Below are 27,855 nucleotides of genomic sequence, written 5' to 3'. Positions count from 1 at the left end.
TACAGGCGATCCTGCCTCATTCAGAAATACCAGTCGACATCACTTCCTTCTCTGGTTCTTTTTTAAGTCAGAACTGCTCTTGAATGGGGAAAAGTCCACAAACCTAAAATGATGTGAAACTTTAAATATATGATCTCTGCAATACTACTTGAGATGGTTGAGATTAAAATAATTGTTAGAACCGCATACAATAATTCAAATCAGACCACACCAGTGGTTTCAACCATCAATGGCATTTTTATTTTTCAAGTGTCTATGTATTACATAGATATTAACTTCCTTCCTTTTATCCCTACTTCTCTCCCCAAATTAAAAAAAAATTATAGAAGAAGAAATGTATAAAAAATTCTTATCTGACTTCTCTAAAGTCTAAGGCCAAAAAAATTTACATGGTGCTTCTCCTTTGAGGGTTCTGCTTTGTATGGAGAGTCCATAGTCTGTCCTTGCACTCACTATGTATTTCTACTCCTCCCTGGGAAGAAGATGGTCAGTGCTTCTGCTTTCCTTTAATAAATTCATTTCTTGATTATTACACATTATCATTCCCCACTTGACACCTTCTTGGAGACTGACTGTTGGATGGGTTTTTCATTTGGCAAAAATTCAATGTGGCTTTGCGTGGGATGTCTAAGTGTCAAAAACAGCAATGTTGATGTTCTGGTTTTGAGTAGGAAAATATATATAGATATGCATACATTCCCTAGAAGAACAAAAGTAGGAGACTGAAATAGGGTGTGCACAGGGTTAAAAGGGCTGACAGACGCTATCTGGTTTTGAATTCTGTAGCTGTCAGCCATCAAAGACTGCAGTGTAAGCCGGAATATAAATCTCCTCAGGAAGAAGTTTGTTTAGGCACTATGAAATGAGAGTCTGCTTCATTTTGTTCCAGGTATATCAGGGCAGACACAGGAGGTACATTATGGGTCATAATGCAGTCAACAGTAATGCATCCTGCAGTCCACAGTAATTTGCAGATAAACAAATATGGACATTTCTGCAAATGTTCTGTCAACCTAAGTGCTGGGAAAAGAGAAAAGAAGTATTCTATTAAAATATACTTCTATCTCTAATTTACCCATGACCCCAGGCTTCCTTAGCTTTCTTTTGCAAGGCCAAAAATGAAGTTTAACGTTGTATGTCATTCTAGGTCATCTGGAAACTGGTTCGCTGGGGCCATTGCAGAAGGCCTGGATGTGCCCAAGAAGGCAGCAAGTCTATCCAGAAGGGTATGCCTTAATGATCTTCACATCGTCCACAGGGCGGTCCTGGGAGTTTGTTTCTACCATTCCCATTCGATTCACCATTCCTATACCCTGGCACACTCGGCCAAAAATAGTGTGTTTGCCATCAAGCCATTGGGTCGGGGCTAGGGTCACAAAGAACTGGCTGCCGTTGGTGTCTGGCCCTGCATTGGCCATTGCAAGAATTCCAGCTCCTGGTGGAAAAAAGGAAGAAAGGAAAGAGTATGAATAACCACCCTATCCACCCAGTTCAATGTAGAGCTGCTACCCCATCCTAGGGATGAATTGATGCCAGGACTTTGTTGTCACCAACCACCCATTCCCAACCAACCTGCCCCTCGGGTCATCATTGCACTACCCTAATGGCCTAATCTTCCTTGTCCTTACCTACTCCCCTGATGACCCCCACTAACTGCTCAACCCTGTCCTGACTGCCCTCAAAACTCCAGTAAGATCTCCAGTTTCTTTGAGGACACTTTTGATATTCAACAAGGAGTTAAGAGTCTAGAATACTCAGATCAGCACTCTGAATCACTCAGAACTCTGTGAGAGGCGCCGCTGCCTCTAATCAGCCAGGGCTCTTTTGTGGCGCCACGGCTGGGCAGCTACCTGGCACCATGCCATGGTGTTTGGCATTCACCTTGACTCCTGGCCAAAAGAGTGAGCTTTTAAAATCCACTCCTTCTTACCCAGTCCAGCCAGATTATACACTTACCTGTGAATTTCAAGTCTGGATGAAGTTCATCTTCAAATTGTTTGCCATATATAGATGCACCACCTCGACCTGCCAGAATGGAAGATGAAAAATGAACCAGCCAGTCCCACATTCTACCTCACAGCAAGAATGATGGCCCAATGTTAAAATATTTTTCAGAGTTCAGTAAAGGAAAAGTCCCCTGCTAGATATACTGCAACTACAGAGTCAAGTACTAACACAGCACATTCAAATCACCAGTTTCATTTAGGTAAGACTTTTTTTTTCTCCCCAAAATAACAGAGTATTTTTTCCTGTGTATTAAAATAATACATGTTCATTGTCAAAAATGTAGAAAACAGGGAACATTATGAAAAACGACTCCAGTAATCTAACCATCTACAGATAACCACCATTCATAATCTGATATGTTAAGAAGTTTATTTAAGGCCAGGCACAGTGGCTCATGCCTGCAATCCTAGCACTCTGGAAGGCTGAGGCGGGATTGCCTGAGCTCAGGAGTTCAAAACCAACCTAAGGCTCGGCGCCTGTGGCTCAACCGGCTAAGGCGCCAGCCACATACACCTGAGCTGGAGGGTTCTAATCCAGCCCGGGCCGGCCAAACAACGATGGCTGCAACCAAAAAATAGCCAGGCATTGTGGCAGGCACCTGTAGTCCCAGCTACTTGGGAGGCGGAGACAGGAGACTCGCTTGAGCCCTCCAATTGAGTTGGAGGTTGCTGTGAGCCGTGATGCCACAGCACTCTACTCAGGGCAACAGCTTGAGGCTCTGTCTCCAAAAAACAAACAAACAAACAAAAAAAAACCAACCTAAGCAAGAGTGAGACCCTCATCTCTACTTCAAAACATAGAAAAACTAGCCAATTAGGGGCGGCACCTATGGCTCAAAGGGGTAGGGCGCCAGCCCCATATGCTGGAGGTGGTGGGTTCAAACCCAGCCCCGGCCAAAAACTGCAAAAACAAACAAACAAAAAAGAATGATTAACATGATTGCAAGAGGGACTTTACCTAACTAATGCAATCAGTGTAACCTGGCTTATTGTACCCTCAATGAATCCCCAACAATAAAAAAAAAAAAAAGAAAAACTAGCCAACTAGCCAGATGTTGTAGTGGGCATCTGTAGTCACGATGATGGAGAAGAGGTAGGAAGAGACCAAATCAGTAAACTTTTTTTTTTTTCTTAAGAAAAACTCAGGTGGCTGAGATAAGAGGATCACTTAAGCCCAGGAGTTCCTGTGAACTGTGATGCCATAGCATTCTAGCCTGGGGAAACAGAGGGAGTTGCCCCTCTGTCGCCACATGCTCCAAGGCTGGTGGGTTCGAACCCAGCCTGGGCCTGCTAAACAAAAAAATAGCCGGGCATTGTGGAGGGCACCTGTAGTCCCAGCTACTCGGGAGGCTGAGGCAAGAGAATGGCTTGAGCCGAAGAGTTTGAGGTTGCTATGAGCTGTGATGCCACAGCACTCTAGCCTGGGGCAACAAAGTGCATTGGCCCTCTGTCTTAAGAAAAAAAAAAAGTTTATTGATTTGGTCTCTTCCTACCTCTTCTCCATCATCATGAGAGGGACCCACTTCCAACTCTTTTTGAAAGTGCTCTAAACTTTCTCTTTGTTCTTAAATAAAATTTCTTTGCTATACTGAGAAAAAAGTTTCTTGTTTTCTAACATTTTTATGAGTATTTTTTTTTATGGAGAAAGGGTCTCACTATGTTGCCCAGGCTAGTCTCAAACTCTTGGCCTCAAGTGATCCTCCTGCCTTGGACTCCCAAAGTGCTAGGGTTATCAGTCTAAGCCATCATGCCCAGACCTTTATGACTATTTTAGATAGGAGTACTCCAAACCCTACTCCTATGCCCATTACAAACATTGCTAATCAATCAGCATTCTTCTCTGCTAAGCTTAAATTTACCTCCAAATCCTTACCAACCCGAAACTCAAGGTGGCCATTACTTATGGATCAGACTAAGAGTTGAGAACTATTTGCCATTCTTAATCCACGTAATGGAAATAATATTACAGGAATATACAGTAGGCAGAGTCCACTGAGAGGCAAGGTGGCATATTATAAGGAGAAAAATGAAGAAACATGGAATTGGGAAATATTTGTTAGCAACATTGCCACAAAATGCTATTTACATTATGTCCACAAGAGCATGGCGCTATGCCAGACACCCAAAGCTCAAGTTGGTTTTGTTTTTAGAGCAAAAGACTATAAATTAAATATGATTTCCCACAGGAAAACATATCACAACAGGCAGCTACTGTCCCAACCAATATTCATTTATGTAGTCAACCATAAGTCATTGGTTTCAACATGATCAGACATGACAAAACAGCCTGGAACAAAGTGAACTCTGGATTTATCAGCGTACTCTGCTTGCCTGGCTGCCAGAGAACAGCCTAGATATAGGGAGCTCATCTCCTTTTATAGCCTGCTATAAAAGTAGCATATTAAAGCACCATGTCCACTCCCAACCCCAGGCCCCTGGGCATGGCTAAGGTGTTTCCATGGCAAAAATCCTTTGCTTTACCTTTTAAGCTGCTCCACCACAGGGAGTCTGTTTCAGCCCTCAGTTACAGAAGAAAACACTATTCTCAGAAGAGGAATGGTAGTGAATCTTGACAGACTAGGGGAAACCTCCCACCTGGCCCAAGCTACTTATACTTCTGGAAAAATACTGAACTATACCAAACTATATTAAAATTAATTCCAAAAGCTCCAACCTATCAGTATACTTACAAACAGCAATTGTGTAACCAGTATGTTCCCTTCAACTTGGTCCCTCCCTTTGCTCTGCCCTTTGGACCACCAGAGTCAAGGTTCCCGTTTAGGGTTTCTGTAGCTCCAGAGCTGAAGATGAGGGAGAGAGAGGGAGCAGTGGGGCCAGAGACCAAGCTCTGTGTGCCCAGCTTGAGTGAGCAAGCTGAAGATTCAGTCAGGAATGCACTATCTATCCCTGGGCTGAGCCTTGAAAGTGTGGTTCCTGCAAGCTGAGGGCTGTCAGAACAGAACCTCCAGGCCTCTGCCCTCTAGAAAAGGAAAACTACCACATTCTACAAAAAGAAGAGAATTAAGGGATAGGCAAGCGAGTCTTAGATGAAACAGGGATTTTAAGCAATCAGAAGACTGGAGAAGAGAGCATGGAGGCCTCTTTACTACAACTAGTCAGGGCCTCTATCGCACCATATAGCATTCATAATATGTAATCTTTTTATAACCCAATTTAACTTCTCTAGTGTTTGCAGCAAAATGTCAGAAAGACAAATAATTCCAATCCAAACATTCCTCTGGGCGTGTGGAATAGGCAGAGGGTAAGGGGACAGGGAGTGATTAAGGAGTTCTCTGGCATGCTACACAGATGTCAATGATCAGTTAGAAAGCTAGTAATTTGGAAGCTCTGCAGGCTCTGTGCCTGGTCTAGTACAGACACAGTGGAGATGGCACAGACATGTCTTCTAAGCTCTGTACTTCAAGGTTCTTTTCCTCTTCTGTCCTCTCTTTTAAACATTTGTTCAACATACGTATTTCAGAAATATAAAAATATAACAAACTATGACCCATCCCAAGAAACAAAGCACTACGAATCCAGTTGAGACCCTGTGCACACCCCCACTGCATCCCTTTCCATCCTCTTTCTTCCAAGAGCTAACAACTACTCCAAAGAAGCACATTTTCCCTCCAGGTAACCACTATTCTAACCAGAAGTTTGCCATTTCCATGCATTTTCTTTTATACTACATATATCTGTATCCCTAAAAACATGTACTGCTGTTTTGTAGGTTATAAGCGTCTATAAATGGTATTATACTCCGTAGATACTTCTGCAATTGGCTTTCTGTTCACCACGATTTGTATGGTTCATCCATTTTGTTCTGTGCAGTATTCGCTCTACTGTATGATTGTAACACTGCCTTAACTTTTCTTCGGCTGATGGAGATTGAAGATCTCTCCAATGGTTTTGCTGTTATCAACCATGTGGTAATAATCATTTTTATACCGTCTCAGGGAACCATATCTCGGGGGGATACACGGGGTCACAGTCTACGAGTATTACATCATTACTAGGTTTTTCTAAACATCTTATCAGAAAGGATGAACCTCTGTGGACCCCTACCCACATGCTGTCACTCTTACTGCTCTAGGTCCTTCTGTCAGCTTTCTAACAGTTGTCAGTCTGAGGGAAGTGTGAAATCTTTTGTAGTGTTTTAACCTGCATAAATTCACATTTACTGTCTATTTGGCTTTCTTCTTCCACGAATGGCCACTTTTCTAGTGGGTGGCTTGACATTTTAAAATTTATAGATACAGTCCTATGTGTGGAGGATTGGTTCTAAGAATCTCTCCCCCCAACATATACCAAAATCTGCACGTACTAAATACCTGCAGTTGGTCAGCCTTGTAGAACTCACATGTACAAAAAGTTAGTGTTTTGTTGTGTCCCAGGAATAAAATTGTATTTTCAACCCACAATAGGTTGGGAAAAAGTCTGTAAGTGGACCCATGCAGTTGAAACCCATGTCGTTCAAGGGTCAACTGCACATTATGGACACTAATTCTTTGCTAATATCTTCTCCTGGTCAACTTTTTTCACCTTTATAATGTGATGCATAGGAGTTTTTGCAGTTGAAATGCCTATTTTTTTTTTTTTTTTGTAGAGACAGAGTCTCACTTTATGGCCCTCCATAGAGTGCCGTGGCCTCACACAGCTCACAGCAACCTCCAACTCCTGAGGGGGCTTAAGCGATTCTCTTGCCTCAGCCTCCCGAGTAGCTGGGACTACAGGCACCCACTGAAATGCCTATTTCTTACAACAAAAACCCTTTTCTTATCCCCAAGACAACTCTGATGTGTCTTTTTCCCCCTGCTTAGTGACTGTGAGAACCTCCCAAGATGAACCATAACATTAGACACAGAGTGGTCTTAGAGAAAAGTTACCATGCTTGGTGCCTTTTGTGCCCACCCCTCTCATGCGACAGCTGATGGGACCATGGACTCGTATCCCCCAAGCAGCCATAAGTGAGCAGTGACCCATAAGGAAGCCTACGGAAAAGCTCTGCTGCATGGGACACTTACCACAGGGGAAGTGACCAATCAAGGCCTCTCTTCTGGCAAGAAAGCCTCTAATGGATACTGTGGGTGGGCTGTCCTTGAATATTCCCAACCTCCTGCTCCACAGCCTACCTCAACCTCAGAGACAAGAAAGATAGGTACTGACCAGTTCTTTGTAGTCAGAAGTGGCCAGATGACCCACTTCTGATTTACTGATATAGACAGAAGCCTGCTGAGTTGAGAGCTTCTGAGCAAGATTCAGATTTTCTGATGAAAAAAAATTGTCTTTTATCCACAGCCTCTCCCCTATCCTCCTTCTTTGAAAGCAGGGTGATGTCAAGAGCAGCAGCAGCCGTAAGACTAACAAGTTTGAGATCAAAGGGCAACACATAAGAATGATGAAGTGGAAAGACAGAGCAAGCTTGGGTCCCTAACAACTGCTAGGAAGCTGAATCCATGACAACTGTTTACTTCCAGAGTCTCTTTGTGCCAAAAACAAACAGCCATTGCAACTGATTTTTCTGTTACTTGTAGCCAAAAGCACTGCCAACTGATGACAATCACTTTGTTAATAACAGATTAGGAAGGGGAACTGACCATACTGGAGCTGCTGTTGATCACTGGGGAAAATGTCAGATACCATAACCACCACATGAAACAATGCCACAGTTCTCCAAGAGGCTCCTAGTTCTTAAGATGGAGACTCCTCTTCCTCATTTGCCTTTGGGGTCAGAGAGATCTGGATTCCACTTCTCACTTATCCACCATTTACTATCTGCTTCACTTTATGCAAGATATTTAACCTTTCTAAGCCTCAGACTCCCTTTCTGCAAAATGGGAATAGTAGCAGTAGTACCTCCATCTTATTGGCTTGCTATGAGAATTAAACAGGGCAATATATGTCGTGTGTAACATGATGTAAACACATGGTAGGATCAGTGGTGAGGAGCTCCCCTGACTGAGGTAACCTAAGCATTTTCCCTGAGAGGCAGCTGTAGGTCACGATTCAGAGTGCCACCCTGGGAGGCAGTCTGCTTGGGTTTATTCCAGTTCCTCTGTTCTCCAACATCTGCTGCCATAACCTCTCTGCTCCTTGCTCTTTGAGGATAATCTTATTTCTTATTTCACTGAGAAGGAGGAAGTACTCAGAACTTTCACATGTTCTCACCACCAAATCCACTTCCCTTCCTCCACCTGTACCCCTCTCCCTTCCTTCCTCCATCAGTAATGAGGAAGTGTATGAATAAACTGTCCCACCAGCACAGATGTAATCTCCTTCACCTTTAAAGAATTTGCAACTACAATTTCCTCTTCTCCTTTTATGAATTTTTCTCTTTCTAATGGATCATTCCTAACAGCATTTAAACATGTTATTAATATTTCCTATCTTAAAAAATAAGACAAAGGAGGGCGGCGGTGGCTCAGTCCGTAGGGTGCCGGCCCCATATACTGAGGGTGGCGGGTTCAAACCCGGCCCCAGCCAAACTGCAACCAAAAAATAGCCGGGCGTTGTGGCGGGCGCCTGTAGTCCCAGCTGCTTGGGAGGCTGAGGCAAGAGAATCGCTTAAGCCCAGGAGTTGGAGGTTGCTGTGAGCTGTGTGAGGCCACGGCACTCTACCGAGGGCCATAAAGTGAGACTCTGTCTCTACAAAAAAAAAAAAAAAAAAATAAAAAATAAGACAAAGGAATCTCTCTGAACCTATTCTGGTTTGGGGGGCTGCCCAATAAAAAATAATAGTTTAGGCCGGGCTTGGTGGCTCATGTCTGTAATCCTAGCACTCTGGGAGGCTGAGATGGGTGGGCTGCTTGAGTCCACCTGCTCAAGACCAGCCTGAGCAAAGGTGAGACCCCATCTCTACTAAAAATAGAAAAACTGAGGCAAGAGGATCGCTTGAGCCCAAGTTAGAGGTTGCTGTGAGCTATGATGCCACAGCACTCTACCCAAGGCAACAGCTTGAGACTCTGTCTCAAAATAAATAATTAAAAATTGAAAAAAAGCACAAAACAAGATAAACTCATATTCTATTTCTCTATATCCCTTTTTTCTTTATCCCCAGAAAAATTACTCAAAAAAGCTATCAATACCTGGTGTCTCTGCTTCTCCTTCTATTCTCTCTTAAAGACTCTTCCGGTGGCACCCATAGCTCAGTGGGTAGGGCCCCGGCCACATACACCTGAGGCTGGCGGGTTCGAACCCTGCCCGGGCCAGCTAAAAAACAATGACAACTGCAACAACAACAACAACAACAACAAAATAGCCGGGTGTTGTGGCAGGCACCTATAGTTCCAGCTACTTGGGGGGCTAAGGGAAGAGAATCACTTAAGCCCAAGAGTTTGCTGTGAGCTGTGATGCCACAGCACTCTATCCAGAGTCATAGCTTGAGACTCTGTCTCAAAAAAAAAAAAACTCTTCATTCCTTAGAAACTGCTCTAGTCAAGGTTGCCAGTGACCGCCAGGTGGCTAAATCCAATGATCAATCCTCCCACATGCAGCATGTAACCTCTGATGTCACCCTTCTTGAGACACTGTCTTCACTTGGTTTCCTCAACTCTACATTCCCCTGGTGGTCTTCCCTCCTCACTGGCTGCTCTTCCTTTTCCTCTGCCAGTCCCCTCTTCTTTCACAGATGTTAGGCCTGCACTATGTGAAGACTTCCCCTTCCTCTTTCCCTTTCACAAATGTTAGCCCAATAAAACTCTCAAACATCTGTCTTGATGTCTGGTCCCAGGCCACTAGAACTAACAGCTGCTACCATGCTTGTCCAGACTGCAACAATCTCTAGCTTTGACAACAGAAACTTCCCATTGGTTTCCTTGTTTCCAGCCATCTATTTTTCCTCTTTTTCTATCATCTACCCTGCACATGGCAGCCAAAGGAATCCTTCTAAAACAAGTCTGATGATGCATTTCCCTGCTTTACTTAGATTTTTTAATTTTTTTTTTGCAGTTTTTGGCCAGGGCTGGGTTTGAACCCACCACCTCCAGCATATGGGGCTGGCGCCTTACTCCTTTGAGCCACAGGCGCCACCCTGAGTTTTAAAAATTTTTTTAGAGATGAGGTCTGCTTTGTTGCTCAGTCTGGAGTGTACTGGTACAATCATAGTCACTGGAACCTCGAATTCCTGGGCTCAAGTGCTCCTGCCTTAGTTTTCCTAGTAGCTAGGACTAAAAGAGTGTACCACCATGTCCAGTTAATTAAAAAAAATTGTTTTAGTCTTGAACTCTTGGCCTCAAGTCCTCCTCTTACTTCAGCCTCCCAAACTGCAGGGATTACAGGCATGAGCCACCATGCCCAGTCCAGCACTCCCCTGCTTTAAATCTTCCATCAATATCGCATCACTCTTAGAACAAAATCCCTAGTCCTCTCTGTGGTCAGGTGCTCTGCTACTCTGCAGTCATCTCCTGACACTCTCCCTCCCTCACTCACTCCAGCCACACCGGCCCCTGTGTTCTTGCTGTTTCTTGCCAAGAACCCTCTGTTGTAAGGCCTCTGAGTGCTGTTGTCTTTGCAGTGTCCTTGCCCATAACAATATATCTCATGGCTCACTACTTCATTTTATTGGCTGGGCACCTGTAGCTCTGTGGTTAGAGAACTGACCCTGTGCACTGGGGGTGGCTAGTTCAAACCCAGACTGGGCCGGCTTAACACACAGACACACACAAACTACTTCATTTCATTCTGAGCTCTGCTCAAATGCCACCTCGTCAGAGAGGCTGTCCCTCATCATACTATCCCCAAAAGCTTCTCCCTCACCCTCTAGCCTAGTGGTTCTTAACTGGGGTTGATCTTGACTCCTAGGGACAGTGAGTAATGTCTGGAGACAACTTTGGTTGTTACTATTGAAGGGGTCTATTGGCACTGAGTAGGTTAAGAGCAGGGCATGCTGTTAGACATAATGAAATGCACAGCACAGCCTCCTCGACGAGGTATTATCCAACCCAAAATGCCAATAGTGCCAAGGTTGAGAAACCCTGTTCCACCCCGATAGTATCGTTTGTCATGACCTGACAGCATACTACGTACTTGTTTGTTCATTCTTTCTCCCGCAACAGAATGAAAGCGCTGCAAGGGCTTTCTTATTCACTGTTGTATCCCCAGCTCTCAGAATAATACCTGGCCTACAGGAATAAAATACTTTTTTTTTTTTTTTGTGGTTTTTGGCCAGGGCTAGGTTTGAACCCACCACCTCCGGCATATGGGACCAGCACCCTACTCCTTGAGCCATAGGCGCTGCCCGGAATAAAATACTTTTAAAAAATGAATTAATGGGTGGCGCCTATGGCTCAGTGGGTAGGGCACCGGCCCCATATACCAAGGGTGGTGAGTTTGAACCTAGCCCTGGCCAAACTGCAACAAAAAAATAGCCAGGTGTTGTGACAGGCGCCTGTAGTGCTAGCTACAAATAAAAGAAGAAAAAAAAAAGGCTTGGTGCCTGTGGCTCAAGCGGCTAAGGAAGGCACCAGCCACATACACCTGAGCTGGGGGGTTCGAATCCAGCCTGGGCCCACGAAACAACAATGATGGCTGTAACCAAAAAATAACTGGGCATTGTGGCGGGCGCCTGTAGTCTCAGCTACTTGGGAGGTGAAGGCAGGAGAATTGCTTGAGCCCAGGAGTTGGAGGTTGCTGTGAGCTGTGATGCTATAGCACTCTACCAAGGGCGACAGCTTGAGGCTCTGTCTCAAAAAAAAAAAAAAAAAAGTACTTATCTCTGGGTGGCACCTGTGCCTCAAAGGAGTAGGGCACCAGCCCCATATACCGGAGGTGGCAGGTTCAAACCCAGCCCCAGCCAAAAACTGCAAAAAAAAAAAAAAAAAATTAACCAAAATAAATAATAAATAACTATACTTTGCTGAGCTATTTTTTGGTCAAGCCTATGTTAACAATTTTGCATATACCAAGTCATTTACTACTAACAACCCCCCTAAGGGGTACGTATAAATATACTCCTTATGGCCAGGTAAGAAGGCTTAGCAAGGTTATATAACTTGTCTACATTTAATAGGTGTTCATGTAAAGCCGGGCGTCAAACCCAAGCCCATGGGTCCCACATCCTGCCTTTCCACCCTACACTACACTGCCAAATTCCATAACTGGATACAATTTTTCCACATATATTTTTTATACCAAATTCAAGAGTCCCAAATGGTCCCCAATTCATGCTGGATCAAATCTGAACTCCTCTGTCTGAAAGTCAGAACTAGCCTCAAACTGTACATTCTGATCCAAACTTCTCCTTTACTGTCCCCTAAACATGCAGTTTCAAGGTTTGTGAACTTTAAAGGGGTCTTTCTTGAATGACATTTTATGTACCTGTCCTGGGCATGAAGAGGTGGCTGAGTTATGTCACAGAGTCCAATGTGTGAGACATGGCACCCGGGGTTGTGGCTTCTCCTCCACATCTCCACATGCTCTGTCACTCCTGCCTCTGCTCTGAGCTAACTCTTCTTCCTAAATCCAGAATGCCCTTCCCTCTATCTCCCAAGAGTTAACATTCTACGTTTCTTTGAAGCTTCTAATAATATGCCTCCTTCCCATTCTAATGCCATTCCACTGTACTTTTTCCCTTATTATCAATTATTCCAATGTACATAATATACATAATCCATATCATTTGCATATTTATATTATTACTTTCTAGTGTTCATTTTATAATGAATAGCTTGTTTCCTGGCAAGGCCAGGAGCTGCAAGGAAAAAAAAAATGCCTTGGCTTTTAATGCTTACGTACTCCTCACAGGGCTTAGAATCACATAGGATACCCAGTAGACTCTCAGCAAATACTCATCAAATGAATAAAATTAACAGTGTGCTGTTCAACACAGTCAAATTTCAGGTGTTCCTGGGGCTACCAAGAAGAGAGATGAAATCAGAGTGAGGGTGACACACAAGATAATCAGCATATAATTAACCATAGCAATCACAGGAACTGGAGAGCACTGTGAGGCCAAGTGAAGAGCAAGAAGAAATAAAAGAATTTAACAGGGTATCTCGTCTTATGGGGAGGAGGGGAAGAGGTTAGTGAAACAGATAAAAGGCATTCAGAGGGCCACGGAAGGAGACAGCTTAGTTATTATCATATGGGAAATCTGAAGGAAGAAAAATGGTTTAAAATGAAATAAGGCAGGAAGTCAAAGGGTATTTGAATTGAGAAAACATTTGACAAAGATTTATAGGACAAAAAACATTGAAACAATGTTTCCAAAATAGTCAGGCTGAGAGAGGACTGAGAATGGAAATGGTACATTAACTTGCTGAGAATCCATGATGTTCCACACTGCCCATCTGATACCTCTAACAAAACATGTGTTACCTGGTGACACCTGTAGTTCAGTGAGTAGGGTGCCAGCCACATACACCGAGGCTGGCGGGTTAGAACCCAGCCCAGACCTGCCAAACAACAATGACAACTAGAACAAAAAAATAGCCGAGTGTTGTGGCAGGCGCCTGTAGTCCCAGCTATTTGGGAGGCTGAGGCAAGAGAATCGCTTAAGCCCAAGAGTTTGAGGTTGCTGTGAGCTCTGACACCACAGAACTCTACCCAGGACAACACAGTGAGACTCTGTCTCAAAAAAAAAAAAAAAAAAAATGTGTTACCTAACTAACCAACACAAATGAAATGAAAGTTACCCAGGAGGGCCTGCCTGCTACCACAGACTTGCCAGCGGGTTGCTCAATCATTTATTATATTTCTGACTGGATGCAGTTATTTTAAAATCTTTTTAAAAAATTTTAAAATACGAAGGGGGTACAAATGTTTTTGTTACATGGATAGCTTTTATAATGCTTAAGTCAGGGCTATTTATGTGCCCATCACCCACACAATATTCATTTCGCCTATTAGGTTGGTTTGATGTGAACTTATGTAGATGTCACTGCATTCTGCCTGGGGCAACAGAGCAAGACTCTCTCTCTCAAAAAAAAAAAAAAAAAAATTACAAGATGGAAACGTAACATTATGAAGGACGATGAGCCAACTACCAAAATACAGAGAAGGTCTGGCATAAGCAACTCATACCAGAGTCACTTCCAATTCTTGTACACCAATCATGGACTCAGCCACTGGTATTATGAATTAAAATTTATCTCATATCAACATAACAGGAGAGAAGAAGAAAGAAAATAAGTACATTGAAATATCAACACAACACTTTTCAGATACAGAAAGTGGAATTAAGCAGGATTAGACTTTGCCTCTCCCAATACCCAGTCAAGTGAATACAAAAAATTAAAATTGACTGGGTGTCGTGGCTCACAACTGTAATCCTAGCACTCTAGGAGGCCAAGGTAGTTGGATTGCTTGTGCTCATGAGTTCAAGACTATCCTAAGCCAAGAGCGAGAGCCTGTCTCCACTAAAAACAGAAAAAAAACTAGCTAGGCATTGTGATAAGAACCTATAGTCTCAGCTACTCAGGAGGCTGAGGCAAGAGAATTGCTTGAGCCCAAGTTTGAGGTTGCAGTGAGCTGTGACGCTACAGCACTCTACCAAGGGCGACAAAGTGAGACTCTTGTCCCAAAAAATAAAATAAAGGGCGGTGCCTGTGGCTCAAAGGAGTAGGGTTTGAGCGGGTTCAAGCCCAGCCCTGGCCAAAAACTGCAAAAATAAAATAAAATAAAAACAAAAAATTAAAATTTATGTATTTTTGGTTTCATAATAAAAATTAAAATTAAAAATGCCAAAAATTCACCAGCATTAACTAAATAAGGGAAACAAACATTCTAAAACTGCTAAAAAGAGTCAGCCAAAGAAAAAAATAGAAGATTCTTCTGCCTGCATTTCCTGTAGTAATCAGGAAGAATAGCAAGTTGAGAATTCTCGCAGTTATCCTCCAATTTTGAGCAGCCAACAAGAGGAATGAGTGAGCATCCCCGAAAAAGTTAAGGAAAAGCCCTTTAGGGCAGAAGGCCACATATACCACAGAGGCTTAAGAGTGACAGGCAGGCAACCAGGGGTGTTGTCTTAATCTGTTTTGAATTGCTACAAAGGAATACCTAAGATTGGATAATTTATTAAAATAAGAGATTTATTTAGCTCACAGTTCTGAAAGTAGAACAAGAGGCATGGTGCCAGCATCTGCTTCTGAGGGCCTCAGGAAACTTTTGCTCCTGGGGGAAGACAATGGGGAACAGATGTCACTGGAGAGAGGAAGGCGCTGGAGGGAAAGGAGGAGGTGCCAAGCTCTTCTAAACAACAAGCTTCCTGTGAATCTAGACAGAACTACCTCCCAGAGGGCTTGGTGCCATTTATGAAGAATCTGCCCCCATGACCCAAACACCTCCCACTAGGCCCCACCTCCCACATTGCAGATCAGATTTTGACCTGAGGATTTGGGGGCAACAAATAGTCATACTATGATGTATCAGCTGGCCGCCTTCAGGGCACTGAGCCATAAGTGGGGAACTACCCAGAAAGATCCTGAGGGAGGGACAGAGGGACACCACTTGCTAAAGAAGGGGGCCCTGGAATAGGGCTTTAATGGAGTCTGGGAAGATAGAACAGAAGCTAGCCTTCCCACATGGGGCTCAGTCAGGATAAGCCGAGCTCCAGTTCTTTCCCACACCTCTACAGGCTCAAATAAAATAGAAAACCACCTAACATTTGGAGTAGGAAAGACAACTAGTCCTACTTAAATGGGGAGAACAAGGATAATCTCCTTATACTGTAGCCAAGCAAATAAAAGGTGGGTACAACATAGGTGCTAACATTAAACATGGATAAGATGAAGAAAGTGGCAAGAAACTAGGCAAACATTCCACAACAAATGGAAGGACAGAAGGAAAGTAGGGAAGGAAAGAAAAATACCCCAGGAACTCGGTCTGAGAGAAAAATATAACCTGAGAAATAGCATCTCCATGGCTATCTCAGGGTGTAAAAGACTCAATAGAAACCAGAATCTAATAAAATGAAAGTTCGAAGACAAGATAATAACTCACAGATTAGGTGAAAAGACCGCAGAGCTAAGGAAACAAATTGGGTCTCCAAATGACACCAATGAAGAGTTAACAAACTACAGTGGTAAAGAATAGAACTGAAAATTGAATAAGGCATAAAGGTCTCAGATTGCTTCAGTGAATGCAGGAAAAAAAAATCACCTCACACAATCAAAAGAAATATGATAAATATGGAAGGCAAAGGTGAAGAAACAAAGAATAACTAATTTCCAAAATTAGAAAATCCAATAAGTATGACAGAAAATATTCAGAAATATTTATTTCTAACAGTTAAGGAGGCTGAGAGGTCCAAGAAGCAGGGGCCATATCCGGTGAGCCTTCTTCCTGGTGGGGACTCTAACAGAGTCCCAATGTGGCCCAATGCACCACATATTGAAGACACTAAACATGTTAATGTGCAATCTCTTTTTCAAGTATGAAGGCAAGAAGCAGAAATTCACAGCCATAAACATGTTCAAAAATATAACACTCTCTAGCCTTTGTAATAAAAAAAGACTGGACAGGAAATCATGCCCTTTAACATTTGCAAAGATAAAACCTGAGTGGTAAACACTAAATCCACTGAAATACAGAATCCTCATTATAGCTGAAGGAATTATGGGTGCAGAACAGAAATAATAAAACTATAATAATAATTAAAGGGAGGGGCGGCGCCTGTGGCTCAAGGAGAAGGGGAGGGTCAAGAATCAAGTTGACTCTTGAGCCAAAAAAGAAAAAAAGTTAAGGAAGGGGAATAGAAGGGAAAGGATAAGAATAGTAGAAATTTAAGTATTAATTACTTCATCTTTCACAGCAGGAAATGAATTTTTCTGTTCAATATATACAAAAATAAATATAATACCTTTTGTTTTAAAAACAATAATGTGCATAATATATCCTATTCTTTTAAAATTATTTCCAGTTAGTGAGTTATCCAGTTACCTATCCATCAATCCTTTTAACCAGATGTCAGAAAAGAAAGATACCCAGGCCAGAGGTGGTGGCTCAAGGGAGGCAAGGCAGGTGGGAAGATCGCCCGAAGCTCCTCTCTGTCACCCACGCTAGAGTGCACTGGAGTCATCATAGCTCACTACAACCTCAAACTCCTGGGCTCAAGCAATTCCCCTGCCTCATTCTCCCAGGTAGCTGAGACTACAGGCACGTGCTGCCATGCATGCCCAGTTAATTTTTCTATTTTTTGTAGAGATGGAGTCTTGTTCAAATTGGTCTCAAACTCCTGGCCTCAAGCAATCTTTCAAGCCTCAGCCTTCCTGTAGGATTACAGGCCACCACACTTGCCCCCACAAAAATTTTGTCTAATAAAACAAAAAAAGATGTCTAAAGTGATGGCCACCAAAAGTTAAATTTAATTTCTGAGAAGTGAAATAACAGCAGAAGAGTTAACTATGGTTAGAAATCTTTAGGAGCTGGGCGGCGCCTGTGGCTCAGTGAGTAGGGCGCCAGCCCCATATGCCGAGGGTGGCGGGTTCAAACCCAGCCCCGGCCAAACTGTAACCAAAAAATAGCCGGGCGTTGTGGCGGGCGCCTGTAGTCCCAGCTGCTCGGGAGGCTGAGGCAAGAGAATCGCGTAAGCCAAGCCCAAGAGTTAAGAGGTTGCTGTGAGCCGTGTGACGCCACGGCACTCTACCCGAGGGCGGTACAGTGAGACTCTGTCTCTACAAAAAAAAAAAAAAAAGAAATCTTTAGGAGCTATGCTTATAAAAAGATTTTTCCCTTTTTTCCTCTTTCCTATATATTCAGTATTTTGAAATATGCTGATACACATTAAAAAAAATTGAGAGGTGGCGCCTGTGGCTCAAGCGGCTAAGGCGCCAGCCACATGCACCAGAGCTGGTGGGTTCGAATCCAGCCCAGGCCTGCCAAACAACAATGACAACTACAACCAAAAAATAGCCGGGTGTTGTGGCGGGCACCTGTAGTCCCAGCTACTTGGGAGGCTGAGGCAAGATAATCGCTTAGGCCCAAGAGTTGGAGGTTGCTGTGAGCTGTGATGCCACGGCACTCTACCCAGGGCAATACTTTCAGGCTCTGTCTCAAAAAAAAATTGAGACTTCTGGTCATAAAGAACAAGTAACACGACAATTGAGAATGACAAAGAAGAATAAGACATAGAAAAGACTACCACTGAGAGAACAACACTTGTTTAAAGGCAAAAGAGCAGGAATTAGAGAAAAAGCAGACTGAAAAAGCAAGGGCCCTTGAAATGAATAATTCTCCACCAGTTTCACTAGTAAATCCCATCTGAATGCCAATAACTCCCAAATCATATCTCCATACCAGACCTTTCCTTGAACTCCACATTCTTCTTACAACTACTTATTTAATATATCTACTTGAAGATCTTTAAGAACAATCAGCCTCCTGCAATGTGAGCTTTGAATTCAGAGATTTTACCCACCTTGACTGAAAATATTTGGTGGGGGTTGGGGGTGGGCATGGTGGCTCCATGCCTGTAATCCTAGCACTCTGGGAGGCCTAAAACGGGTGGATTGCTTAAGCTCACAAGTTTGAGACTAGCCTGAGCAAGAGCAAGACCCTATCCCTAAACAATAGCCAGGCATTGTGGTGGGCGCCTATAGTCCCAGCTACTAGGGAGGCTGAGGCAAGAGAATCACTTGAGCCCAAGAGTTTGAGGCTGTTGTGAGCTACGACTACAGGGCACTCTTACCCAGGGTGACAAAGTGAGACTGTCTCAAAAAGTAAAAAAATATGTATTTTTGGGGAACAGCCAGGCACAGTAGCTCATGCCTATACTCCCAGCACTCTGGGAGGCCAAGATGGGAGGACTGCTTTGAGCTCAGGAGTTCTAAACCAGCCTGAGGAAGAGTGAGACCCCGTCTCTATTAAAAATAGAGAAATTAGGGTGGCGCCTGTGGCTCAGTGAGTAGGGCGCCAGCCCAATATGCCGAAGGTGGCGGGTTCGAACCCAGCCCTGGCCAAACTGCAACAAAAAAATAGCCGGGTGTTGTGGCAGGCGCTTGTAGTCCCAGCTGCTCAGGAGGCTGAGGCAAGAGAATCACGTAAGCCCAAGAGTTAGAGGTTGCTGTGAGCCGTGTGACGCCACGGCACTCTACCCAAGGGTGGTACAGTGAGACTCTGTCTCTACAAAAAAAAAAAAAAAAAAAAAATAGAAAAATTAGGCTGGGCGCAGTGGCTCATACCTGTAATCCCAGCACTTGGGAGACTGAGGTGGGTGCCTGAGCTCACAGGTTTGAGACCAGCCTGAGCCACAGTGAGACCTCATCTCTAAAAAAAATAGCTAGGCATCCTCAGCTACTTGGGAGGCTGAGGCAAGAGAATCACTTAAGCCCAGGAGTTTGAGGTTGCTGTGAGCTATTGACGCCACAGCACTCTATCAAGGGTGACAAAGTAAGACTGTCTCAAACAAAACAAAACAAAACAAAACAAAAAAAAAAAAAAGAAAGGCTTTGCAGATGTTGCCACTTCCTATAGTCATCTGGTATCAGCCATGGTCAACCCCAGCATGTTCTTCAATATGACCACTGACAGCGAGCCCTTGGGCCGCGTCTCCTTCGAGCTGTTTGCAAAGTTCCAAAGACAGCAGAAAACTTTCATGCTCTGAGCACTGGAGAAAAAGGATTTGGTTAGAAGGGTTCCTGCTTTCATAGAATTATTCTAGGGTTTATGCGCCAGGGTGGTGACTTCACACGCCATAATGGCACTGGTGGCAAGTCTATCTATCTATGGGGAGAAATTTGAAGATGAGAACTTTATCCTGAAGCATACAGGTCCTGGCAGCTTGTCCATGGCAAATGTTGGACCCAACACAAATAGTTTCCAGTTTTTCATCTGCACTACCATGCCTGAGTGGTTGGATGGCAAGCATGTGGTCTTCGGCAAGGTGAAAGAAGGCAGGAATGTTATGGAAGCCAAGGAGCGCTTTGGGTCCAAGAATGGCAAGACCAGCAAGAAGATCACCATTACTGACTGTGGACAGCGGTAATAAATTTGACTTAATGTTTCAACCACCAAACCATTCCTTCTGTAGCTCAGGAGAGCCCCCCTCTACCCCATTTGCTCGCAATATCCTGTGATCTCTGCTCTCACTGCAGTTCTTTGGGTTGCATATTTTCCTTATTCCTCTCCATGTCTAGCTGGATTGCAGAGTTAAGTTTATGATTATAAAATAAAATCTAAATAATAAAAGAAATATTAGCTAGGTGTTGTTGCTGGTGCCTGTAGTCTCAGCTCCTCAGGAGGCTCGAGGCAGGAGGATTGGTTGGATCCAGGAGTTTGAGGTTGCTGTGAGCTTAGGCTGAGGTCATGGCATTCTAGCCCTGGCAAAAGAATGAGACTCTGTCTCATAAAAGAAAATATTTGGGGGGAAAAGTGTATGTAATGATTATGTACAGATCTTTTATTCTGTTCCCTAACAGTAAAGTATAACAACTATTTACACAGCATTTACACCGTATTTGGTGTAAGTAATCTAGAGATAATTTAAAGTATAGGGGAGGATGTGCATAGGTTATGTGCAAATATGACGACACCATTTCATACACGGGACTTGAGCATCCTTTCATTTGGTATTCATGTAGAGTCCTGAAACCAATCCCCCATGGATACCGAGACACAACTGTATTTCCAACAAAACATGCCTGTGACCAAATTCTTGATCTTCCCCCTCCAAACCTGCTCCTCCCTCAGCCTTCCTCATTTTAGTAGATGCAGGTCAAAAACTTTGAAGTCGGCTCGGCACCTATAGCTCAGAGGCTAGGGCGCCAGCCACATATACCAGAGCTGGCAGGTTTGAACTCTGCCTGGGCCTGCCAAACAACAATGACAACTACAACAAAAAAATAGGCAGGCATTGTAGCGGGTGCTTGTAGTCCCAGCTACTTGGGAGTCTGAGCAAGAGAATTGCTTGAGCCCAAGAGTTTGAGGTTTCTGTGAGCTGTGACGCCACAGCACTCTACCAAGGGCGACATAGTGAGACTATCTCAAAAAAAAAAAAAAAAAAAAAAACTTTGAAGTCATCCGTGACCATTTCTTTCTCTCTATATATATATCCGATCTGTTAACAACTCCTATCAGCTCTATTTCTATCAAGACATAACATAAATCTAGTCACTTCTTACCAGGCTCTCTATTAGCAGTCTAGTCCAAACACGTGTCTGGACTAGACAACTACAGCAGACTCCTAACCTGTCTCTGGCTCTCATCCTAACCCATACATCTGGTCTCCAAACTGCAGTTAGAGTGATTTTTTTCTTTTCTTTCTTTTTTTGGAGACAGAGTCTCATTTTGTTGCCCTCAGTAAAGTGCTGTGGCACCTTAGCTCACAGCAACCTCAAACACTTGGGCTCAAGCGATTCTCTTGCCTCAGCCTCCCAAGTAGCTGGGCCTACAGATGCCCACCACAACACCCAGCTATTTTTTAGAGACGAGGTCTTGCTCTTGCTAAGGCTGGTCTTGAACTCATGAGCTCAGGCAATCCATAGGCCTCCCAAGTGCTGGGATAATAGGCATGAGCAAATGAGCCCAGCCATAATGTTTGTTCTCTTATTTCACACATATCTCTTCTCCAATATGAAGAGAGGACTTCCCTTTCTACTTAAATTGCATCCCAACACCTTTTACCTGGTTTTCTAATAACACAAATTCTGTCTTTGCTTATAGCTCTATCCTTAGAGCTTAGAAATATATCAGATATAAAGCAGATCCTCAAAATGTTAAATGAATCAATGAAGTACCTAATATTTTATTCTACTCCAAACATTGTGAATGATGTTCTTCTTTACTTCTCACTGACCAGACTATTCTATGTATCACTATCATTCAGCTCTTAGCAATACATGGAAGTTATGAGAAACTCTACCAAGCCCAGGAGTCAAAGTTGGTTTCTGGTCAATTCCAGGCATGTGTTTTTTGGGGAAGGCCAGAGGTATCACCAGAATCAACCAATTCAGTCCCTAGTAAGTGGGAAAAAAGAGCTCTGGCTGACTTATCACCCAGTTATGATACAGTAAGACTCTAGAAACTGATGTTGGTTTAACTGTACCTGTCCCTGTTGGGTCACCTCCTTGGATCATGAAGTCTTTGATGATTCTGTGGAATTTGGTGCCATTGTAGTAACCTCGACGAGCCAACTCAGCGAAGTTTTTACAGGTTTTTGGAGCATGCTTCCAGTATAGCTCCAGCACAATGATTCCCATGCTACAGGGAAGAGGACAACACAGCTTCAGTCAAGAACAAGCCCACAGCAAATAGGAATTTCATGGGATTGCTCCAGGATTCTTATTTTCAAGCTTGTAAGTAATGAAATTGTGATAACCACTGGATGTCAAGCTTAGCAAAGAAAAACAACACAGTTGGGCAGCGCCTGTGGCTCAGTGGGTAGGGCGCTGGCCCCATATACCAAGGGTGGCAGGTTCAAACCTAGCCCCGGCCAAACTTCAACAACAACAAAAAAATAGCTGGGCGTTGCGGTGGGTGCCTTTAGTCCCAGCTACTCAGGAGGCAGAGGTAAGAGAATTACCTAATTCCAGGAGTTTGAGGTTGCTATGAGCTGTGTGATGCCAAGGCACTCTACCAAGGGTGATAAAGTGAGACTCTGTCTCCACAAAAACAAAATAGAAGAAAAGAAAAACAACACAATGGAAGTAGCATAAATACAGATTATATGAGTAAAACATGTAGGGACTCTTCTGGTACTTCTTTTTTTTTTTTTAGCTTTTTTTTTTTTGTAGAGACAGAGTCTCACTTTATGGCCCTCGGTAGAGTGCCGTGGCATCACACAGCTCACAGCAACCTCCAACTCCTGGGCTTAAGCGATTCTCTTGCCTCAGCCTCCCGAGTAGCTGGGACTACAGGCACCCGCCACAACGCCCAGCTATTTTTTGGTTGCAGTTTGGCCGGGGCTGGGTTTGAACCCGCCACCCTCGGCATATGGGGCCGGCGCCCTACAGACTGAGCCACAGGCGCCGCCCGGTACTTCTTTTAAGTAACAACCACAGACAACTTACAATTCTTTTGAGACAGTCTCATTCTATACCCTGCTGGGTAGAGTGCCATTGAGTCACAGCTCACAGCAACCTCAAAATATTGGGTTTGAGCAATCCTCTTGCCTCAGGCTCTAGAGTAACTGGGACTACAGGTGCCTGTCATAATACCTAGCTAGATTTTTTTCTATTTTTAGTAGAGATGGGGGTCTCACTCTTGCTCAGGCTGGTCTCGGAACTCCTGAACTCAGGCAATTCACCCACCTGGGCCTCCTGGAATGCTAGGATTATAGGCATGAGACACAAACCCAGCAACAACTCAAAATTCTAATACCTTATATATAAAATGAAGTCACTGATCACCTGAAACCAATATAACCAACTCCCAAATAAGAAGAAAATCCTTACATTTAATTTTCAAATTTAAAAAAAGGACATAAAGGGCGGCGCCTGTGGCTCAGTCAGTAAGGCGCCGGCCCCATATACCGAGGGTAGCGGGTTCAAACCCGGCCCCGGCTGAACTGCAACCAAAAAATAGCTGGGCGTTGTGACCGGCACCTGTAGTCCCAGCTGCTCGGGAGGCTGAGGCAAGAGAATCGCTTAAGCCCAGGAGTTGGAGGTTGCTGTGAGCTGTGTGATGCCATGGCACTCTACTGAGGGCCATAAAAGTGAAACTCTGTCTCTACAAAAAAAAAGGACATAAAAATATTGGGAGTTTCTATTTATACATGCAGAAGTTTCTGGGTAGGGGTAGAGAATGGGTAGGTAGAGACAGAAAGATGTTAAATGAATTTTTTAAAACTTTGGTATTTTTGATCCATGAAAATATATTACCTACTCAAAAAATATTTTAATGAAAACAAAAAGGTAGTTTGTGTGTGTTTGGGAGGGAGTACAACAAAAGCAAAACCTGACTACTCCAAAATCTTTGAACCTACCCCAAAATGATGAGTGATTTTTCCTACCCAGTACTGCTAAAGGATAAAGAGACATCCCCCATGGTGCCTGTGGCTCAAGGAGTGGGGCGCCGGTCCCATATGCTGGAGGTGGTGGGTTCAAACCCAGCCCCGGCCAAAAAAAAAAAAAAGACATCCCCCTCCACTCCATGACTCGTCTAGACTGAAAACTCCAAGAATGTGAGAAGTGAGTCAACCCTGCATAGCCTGGATATCCTGTGCCTAACACAGTGCTTTGCACAGTGTAGGTATTCTATGAATATATGTGGAATGTATTAGAATACAGCTTTCTAACAGTTTTATGCAGTGATATGATGATTCCATTTTTGCTAAAAAATCAGACATAAGAGAGAAAGATGTTTATATATACATAGAAAAAGATCTGCATGGTCAACTAACAAGCTATTGGTAGTCTTTTCAGGGAGGGGGTGGCTTTCGTTTCTTTTCTCCATATCTCTACATTACTTGAATTTAAATTTAAAAAAATATTGGGCCAGGCACAATGGGTCACACGATTGTCCTGTAATCCTAGGACTCTGGGAGGCTGAGGTGGGTAGATTGCTTGAGAACAGCCTGGGCAAGAGCCAGACCTTGTCTCTATTAAAAATAGAAAAACTAGCCAGGCATTGTGACAGGTGTCCATAGTCCCAGCTACTCGGGAGGCTGAGGCAGGATGATCGCTTGACCCTAATAGTTTGAGGTTGCTGTGAGTTATGATGCCACAGCACTCTACCCAGGGTGACAAAGTGAGACTTTATCTCAAAAAAACAACAGGGGAATTCAGAAATGACATGTTTGGGCCTGAAGAAGCAGAGTTTTGTCATAAAAAAGGTGGAGAAGACGATGGTCAGAGAGCAAGAACAGTAAGGGGGACGGAGAGAACTCTGTGCTCTGGTTGGTTAAATTCATCATGGACAAGAACGGAAAAATAGGCAGGGAGACTTTGGAAGGCCCATGGCTACTGATGGAGAAATGCAGGTAGGCAAGAACTGAATGAAAAAAATCACCCTGAATGCTAGACTAAGAAGTTTTAACTTTATACTGGCATAGCTGCAAAAAGTTATTTAAGTTTTTTTTTTTTTTTTTTTGAGACATCAAGTCTCAAGCTGTATGCCCTAGGTAAAGTGTCATGGCGTCATGGCTCATAGCAACCTCCAACTCTTGGGCTCAAATAATCCTCTTGCCTCTGTTTTTTTCTTTTTTTTTTATAGAGACAGAGTCTCACCTTACCACCCTTGGTAGAGTGCCGTGGCGTCACAGCTCACAGCAACCTCAAACTCTTGGGCTTAAGCGATTCTCTTGCCTCAGCCTCCCAAGTAGCTGGGACTAGAGGCGCATGCCACAATGCCTGGCTATTTTTTTATTTTTTGGTTGCAGTTGTCATTGTTTAGCAGGCCCAGGCCAGGCTCAAACTGACCACCTTCGGTGTATGCGGCTGGTGCCCTACTCATAGTTTTTTATATTAGTGGGGTGTATGTGTGTTGGGTTGTCTCACTTTTGCTCAGGTTGGTCTCAAACTTGTAAGCTCAAAGTATCCACCCGCCTTGGCCTTCCAAAGTGTCAGGATTATAGGTGTGAGCCACCTTGCCTGGCCTAGTTATTTAAGTTTTTGAGCACAATACCTGTTCAACTTTAGAAAATTCATTTTGAGGTTCTTCCAAAGAAGTAATGGAATAAATGGGGCTAAATAACCAAGCATGTGGGGCAGGTAGATTAGGCTCCAAACAAGGTTCTCCCCCTTACCAACTACATAAATGTATAATTTGGCGTTTCCCCTGCTACTACTGGAGGGAGAGGAGGTGAAATAATACCCTCATGATTCAAGTACCTGGGAGGATTAAACTGAATGGGATGACCTACCTCTGAGGCATGGTACTAACAGGTTGGTTATCATATTCTTTGATAGTGGGGAAAATGTGCTTCTTCCTGTATTTTCATAGTGATTTGTTTAAATAACTGTACTACTTAACACAAATATACACATATCTGTCTCCTTCACTATACTGTAAGCTCCTAAATGCAGGGCTGTGTTTTATCCATCTCTGTATCCTGAGAATTCAGACCCTAATGTGTCTGGCTTGTAGACTCCTTACACGCTTGTTGAATGAATGCACGGTGTATGCGGCTGGCGCAATGGAGGGAGGAGGACATTTAGGCAGCTGTCGCTGAAGTCTCAGCGCAAGTCCGTGCGGAGCTTGAACTGGCGGTGATGGTCCCCTCACAGCTCCGCTCCACGGTCCTCCACGTGGAGGCCGGCCCCTCGGAGGAGCGCTCCAGAAACCAAGCCCTGCGAAGAAGCCCAGGATCCTAGTCGCCTCCACCAGCCCAGTCCCGACCCCCTCACCTGGTCTCCAAGTAAACGTTGGGAGGCTGCCAGGAGTCTGGGGGGATTGCCGCCATAATGAAACCAGCGGACCGTTTCTCTAGCAATTGCTACTTCCGGCGTCAATTTGCTGGGGACACGCAGGTGCTCCGCACACTTCCGGCATCTACTGTTCAACCCTTTTGGTGCACGAGTTTGAGGGGCTGGGACAAGGAAGAGGACGGTTCCCTCTTCCACGGCTACGAATTTGGGGCGCGAGGCATGGAAAGGCTGGGCGCAAGGAGGTAGAAAAGTGGCAAGCTCCATCCAAGGTGGTCTCCAAAACGGTGCTACCGCGCCACTCTCGGAACGGTCTGATTGGTTCGTTTAGACACGGAAGGCGGAAACAGCTAGCAAGGCTGCACTCTGATTGGAGTTATTTCCTACCGTTCAATTGGAGGAATTTCTAAGCCCACCGTTGGACTGGAACCGGAAGGGGAGGAAGGGAATGAAAGGGAGTAGAGCTTCGCGATACTGAACACGCTAAGAGACTTGCATAGCGCTTGCGCTGTATCTCATTCATTCCACAAAGCAATCCTGCAGATAGCATTGTTCCCATTTTTCAGATGTGAAAACAGACTCAGCACTTAAATACTTGTTTTTTCCGTAACCATACAGCAAATTTGAGCCTCCAAACTGGAAAGGTAAGGAGTCTAAGGAGAGAAGACAGGGAAAGACAAGAAAGAAAATGGTAGATAAGGAAAGGGAGAGACTGGAGAATGCAGATCAGAGGGATTGGAGAAAGAGCAAGGCTTAATGATGGCTGGTTGCAGCAAAGTGTTAGAAAGGTTTGCTCGGGACGCTAGGAGGAGAGGCAAAGTAGAAGAGCTGCGAACAGTTTGGAGGGAGGACGAGAGTGAAGTGAAGTAAATAAACATACTGTAAATGCTGTGCACACCACTTAATGATAGCTAAATGAAAGCTTACTGTGTGCTCGGTATCATACTAAGGTCTTTGTCTGTTTTTATACTTAATCATCAAAGCCCCATAAAGTAAATACTACCATTCCCATTTTACTTTGTGGAAACTAAGCCTTACAGAAATAAAATAGCTTGCTCAAAGTACCTCACCTGTGAGCTTGTGCTCTTAACCACCTTTAACCCTAATGTCCTTATTGTATTGTGAAGATAAGGATGTACAATGTTGTAAAGATAAACTTGACAGTAGGAGAGGAACTTGGACTGCCTTCATCTTTTCACCATCCTTGTATAGTACTGAGCATATAGGGTGCTCAGCTTTTGTTGAATGAATAATGAACAGGAAACTACATTTTAAGTTAATAGTGTGCTAACATAAAGTATAATTCATTTTGTACCTCCTGCGGTATTGTGTTCATGCCTACTTTGTGGCTCTTGAACTGATTACTCAACAAGCTACCTCCAAGGCCACTTTCTCCCTAAATCTTCGTGGAGTTCCATTAGGCACTGAGGAGACATATGTGAATCACATACACAGTGTCCTGCCCTAAGGAAATTCACATTCTGGAGAGATGGACAAACACAAACCTACAAAAGAGAGGAATGAGGGCTGTAATAAGGACACAGTGCTTCCTGAGCTCTGATTGCTCCAGAGCAGCTTCAAAAACTCAGAAGTTTTGTCTGGAGTTATATTGCCTG

At 43.8% G+C, this 27,855-nt stretch overlaps 1 protein-coding gene and 1 pseudogene across 1 annotated transcript; one reads left to right on the top strand and one right to left on the bottom strand.

The window, feature by feature from the left end:
* Positions 1 to 220: 220 nt before the first annotated feature.
* PPIL1 (peptidylprolyl isomerase like 1) lies at positions 221 to 27,016 on the bottom strand. The gene is made up of 4 exons (XM_053602502.1): positions 26,222 to 27,016; positions 21,982 to 22,136; positions 1,957 to 2,025; positions 221 to 1,435 (listed from the first exon to the last, which is right to left on the bottom strand). The coding sequence occupies exons 1-4, from the start codon at positions 26,275 to 26,277 to the stop codon at positions 1,215 to 1,217; spliced, it is 501 nt and encodes a 166-aa protein (XP_053458477.1). The 5' UTR covers positions 26,278 to 27,016; the 3' UTR covers positions 221 to 1,214.
* On the top strand, positions 19,423 to 20,212 carry LOC128594009 (peptidyl-prolyl cis-trans isomerase A-like; annotated as a pseudogene).
* Positions 27,017 to 27,855: the final 839 nt, after the last annotated feature.

This window comes from Nycticebus coucang, chromosome 9 (assembly GCF_027406575.1).
Source record: "Nycticebus coucang isolate mNycCou1 chromosome 9, mNycCou1.pri, whole genome shotgun sequence".
Classification (NCBI taxonomy): domain Eukaryota; kingdom Metazoa; phylum Chordata; class Mammalia; order Primates; family Lorisidae; genus Nycticebus; species Nycticebus coucang.
Note: the sequence above shows the minus strand (reverse complement) of the source record. Positions and strands in the feature narration are given on the sequence as shown.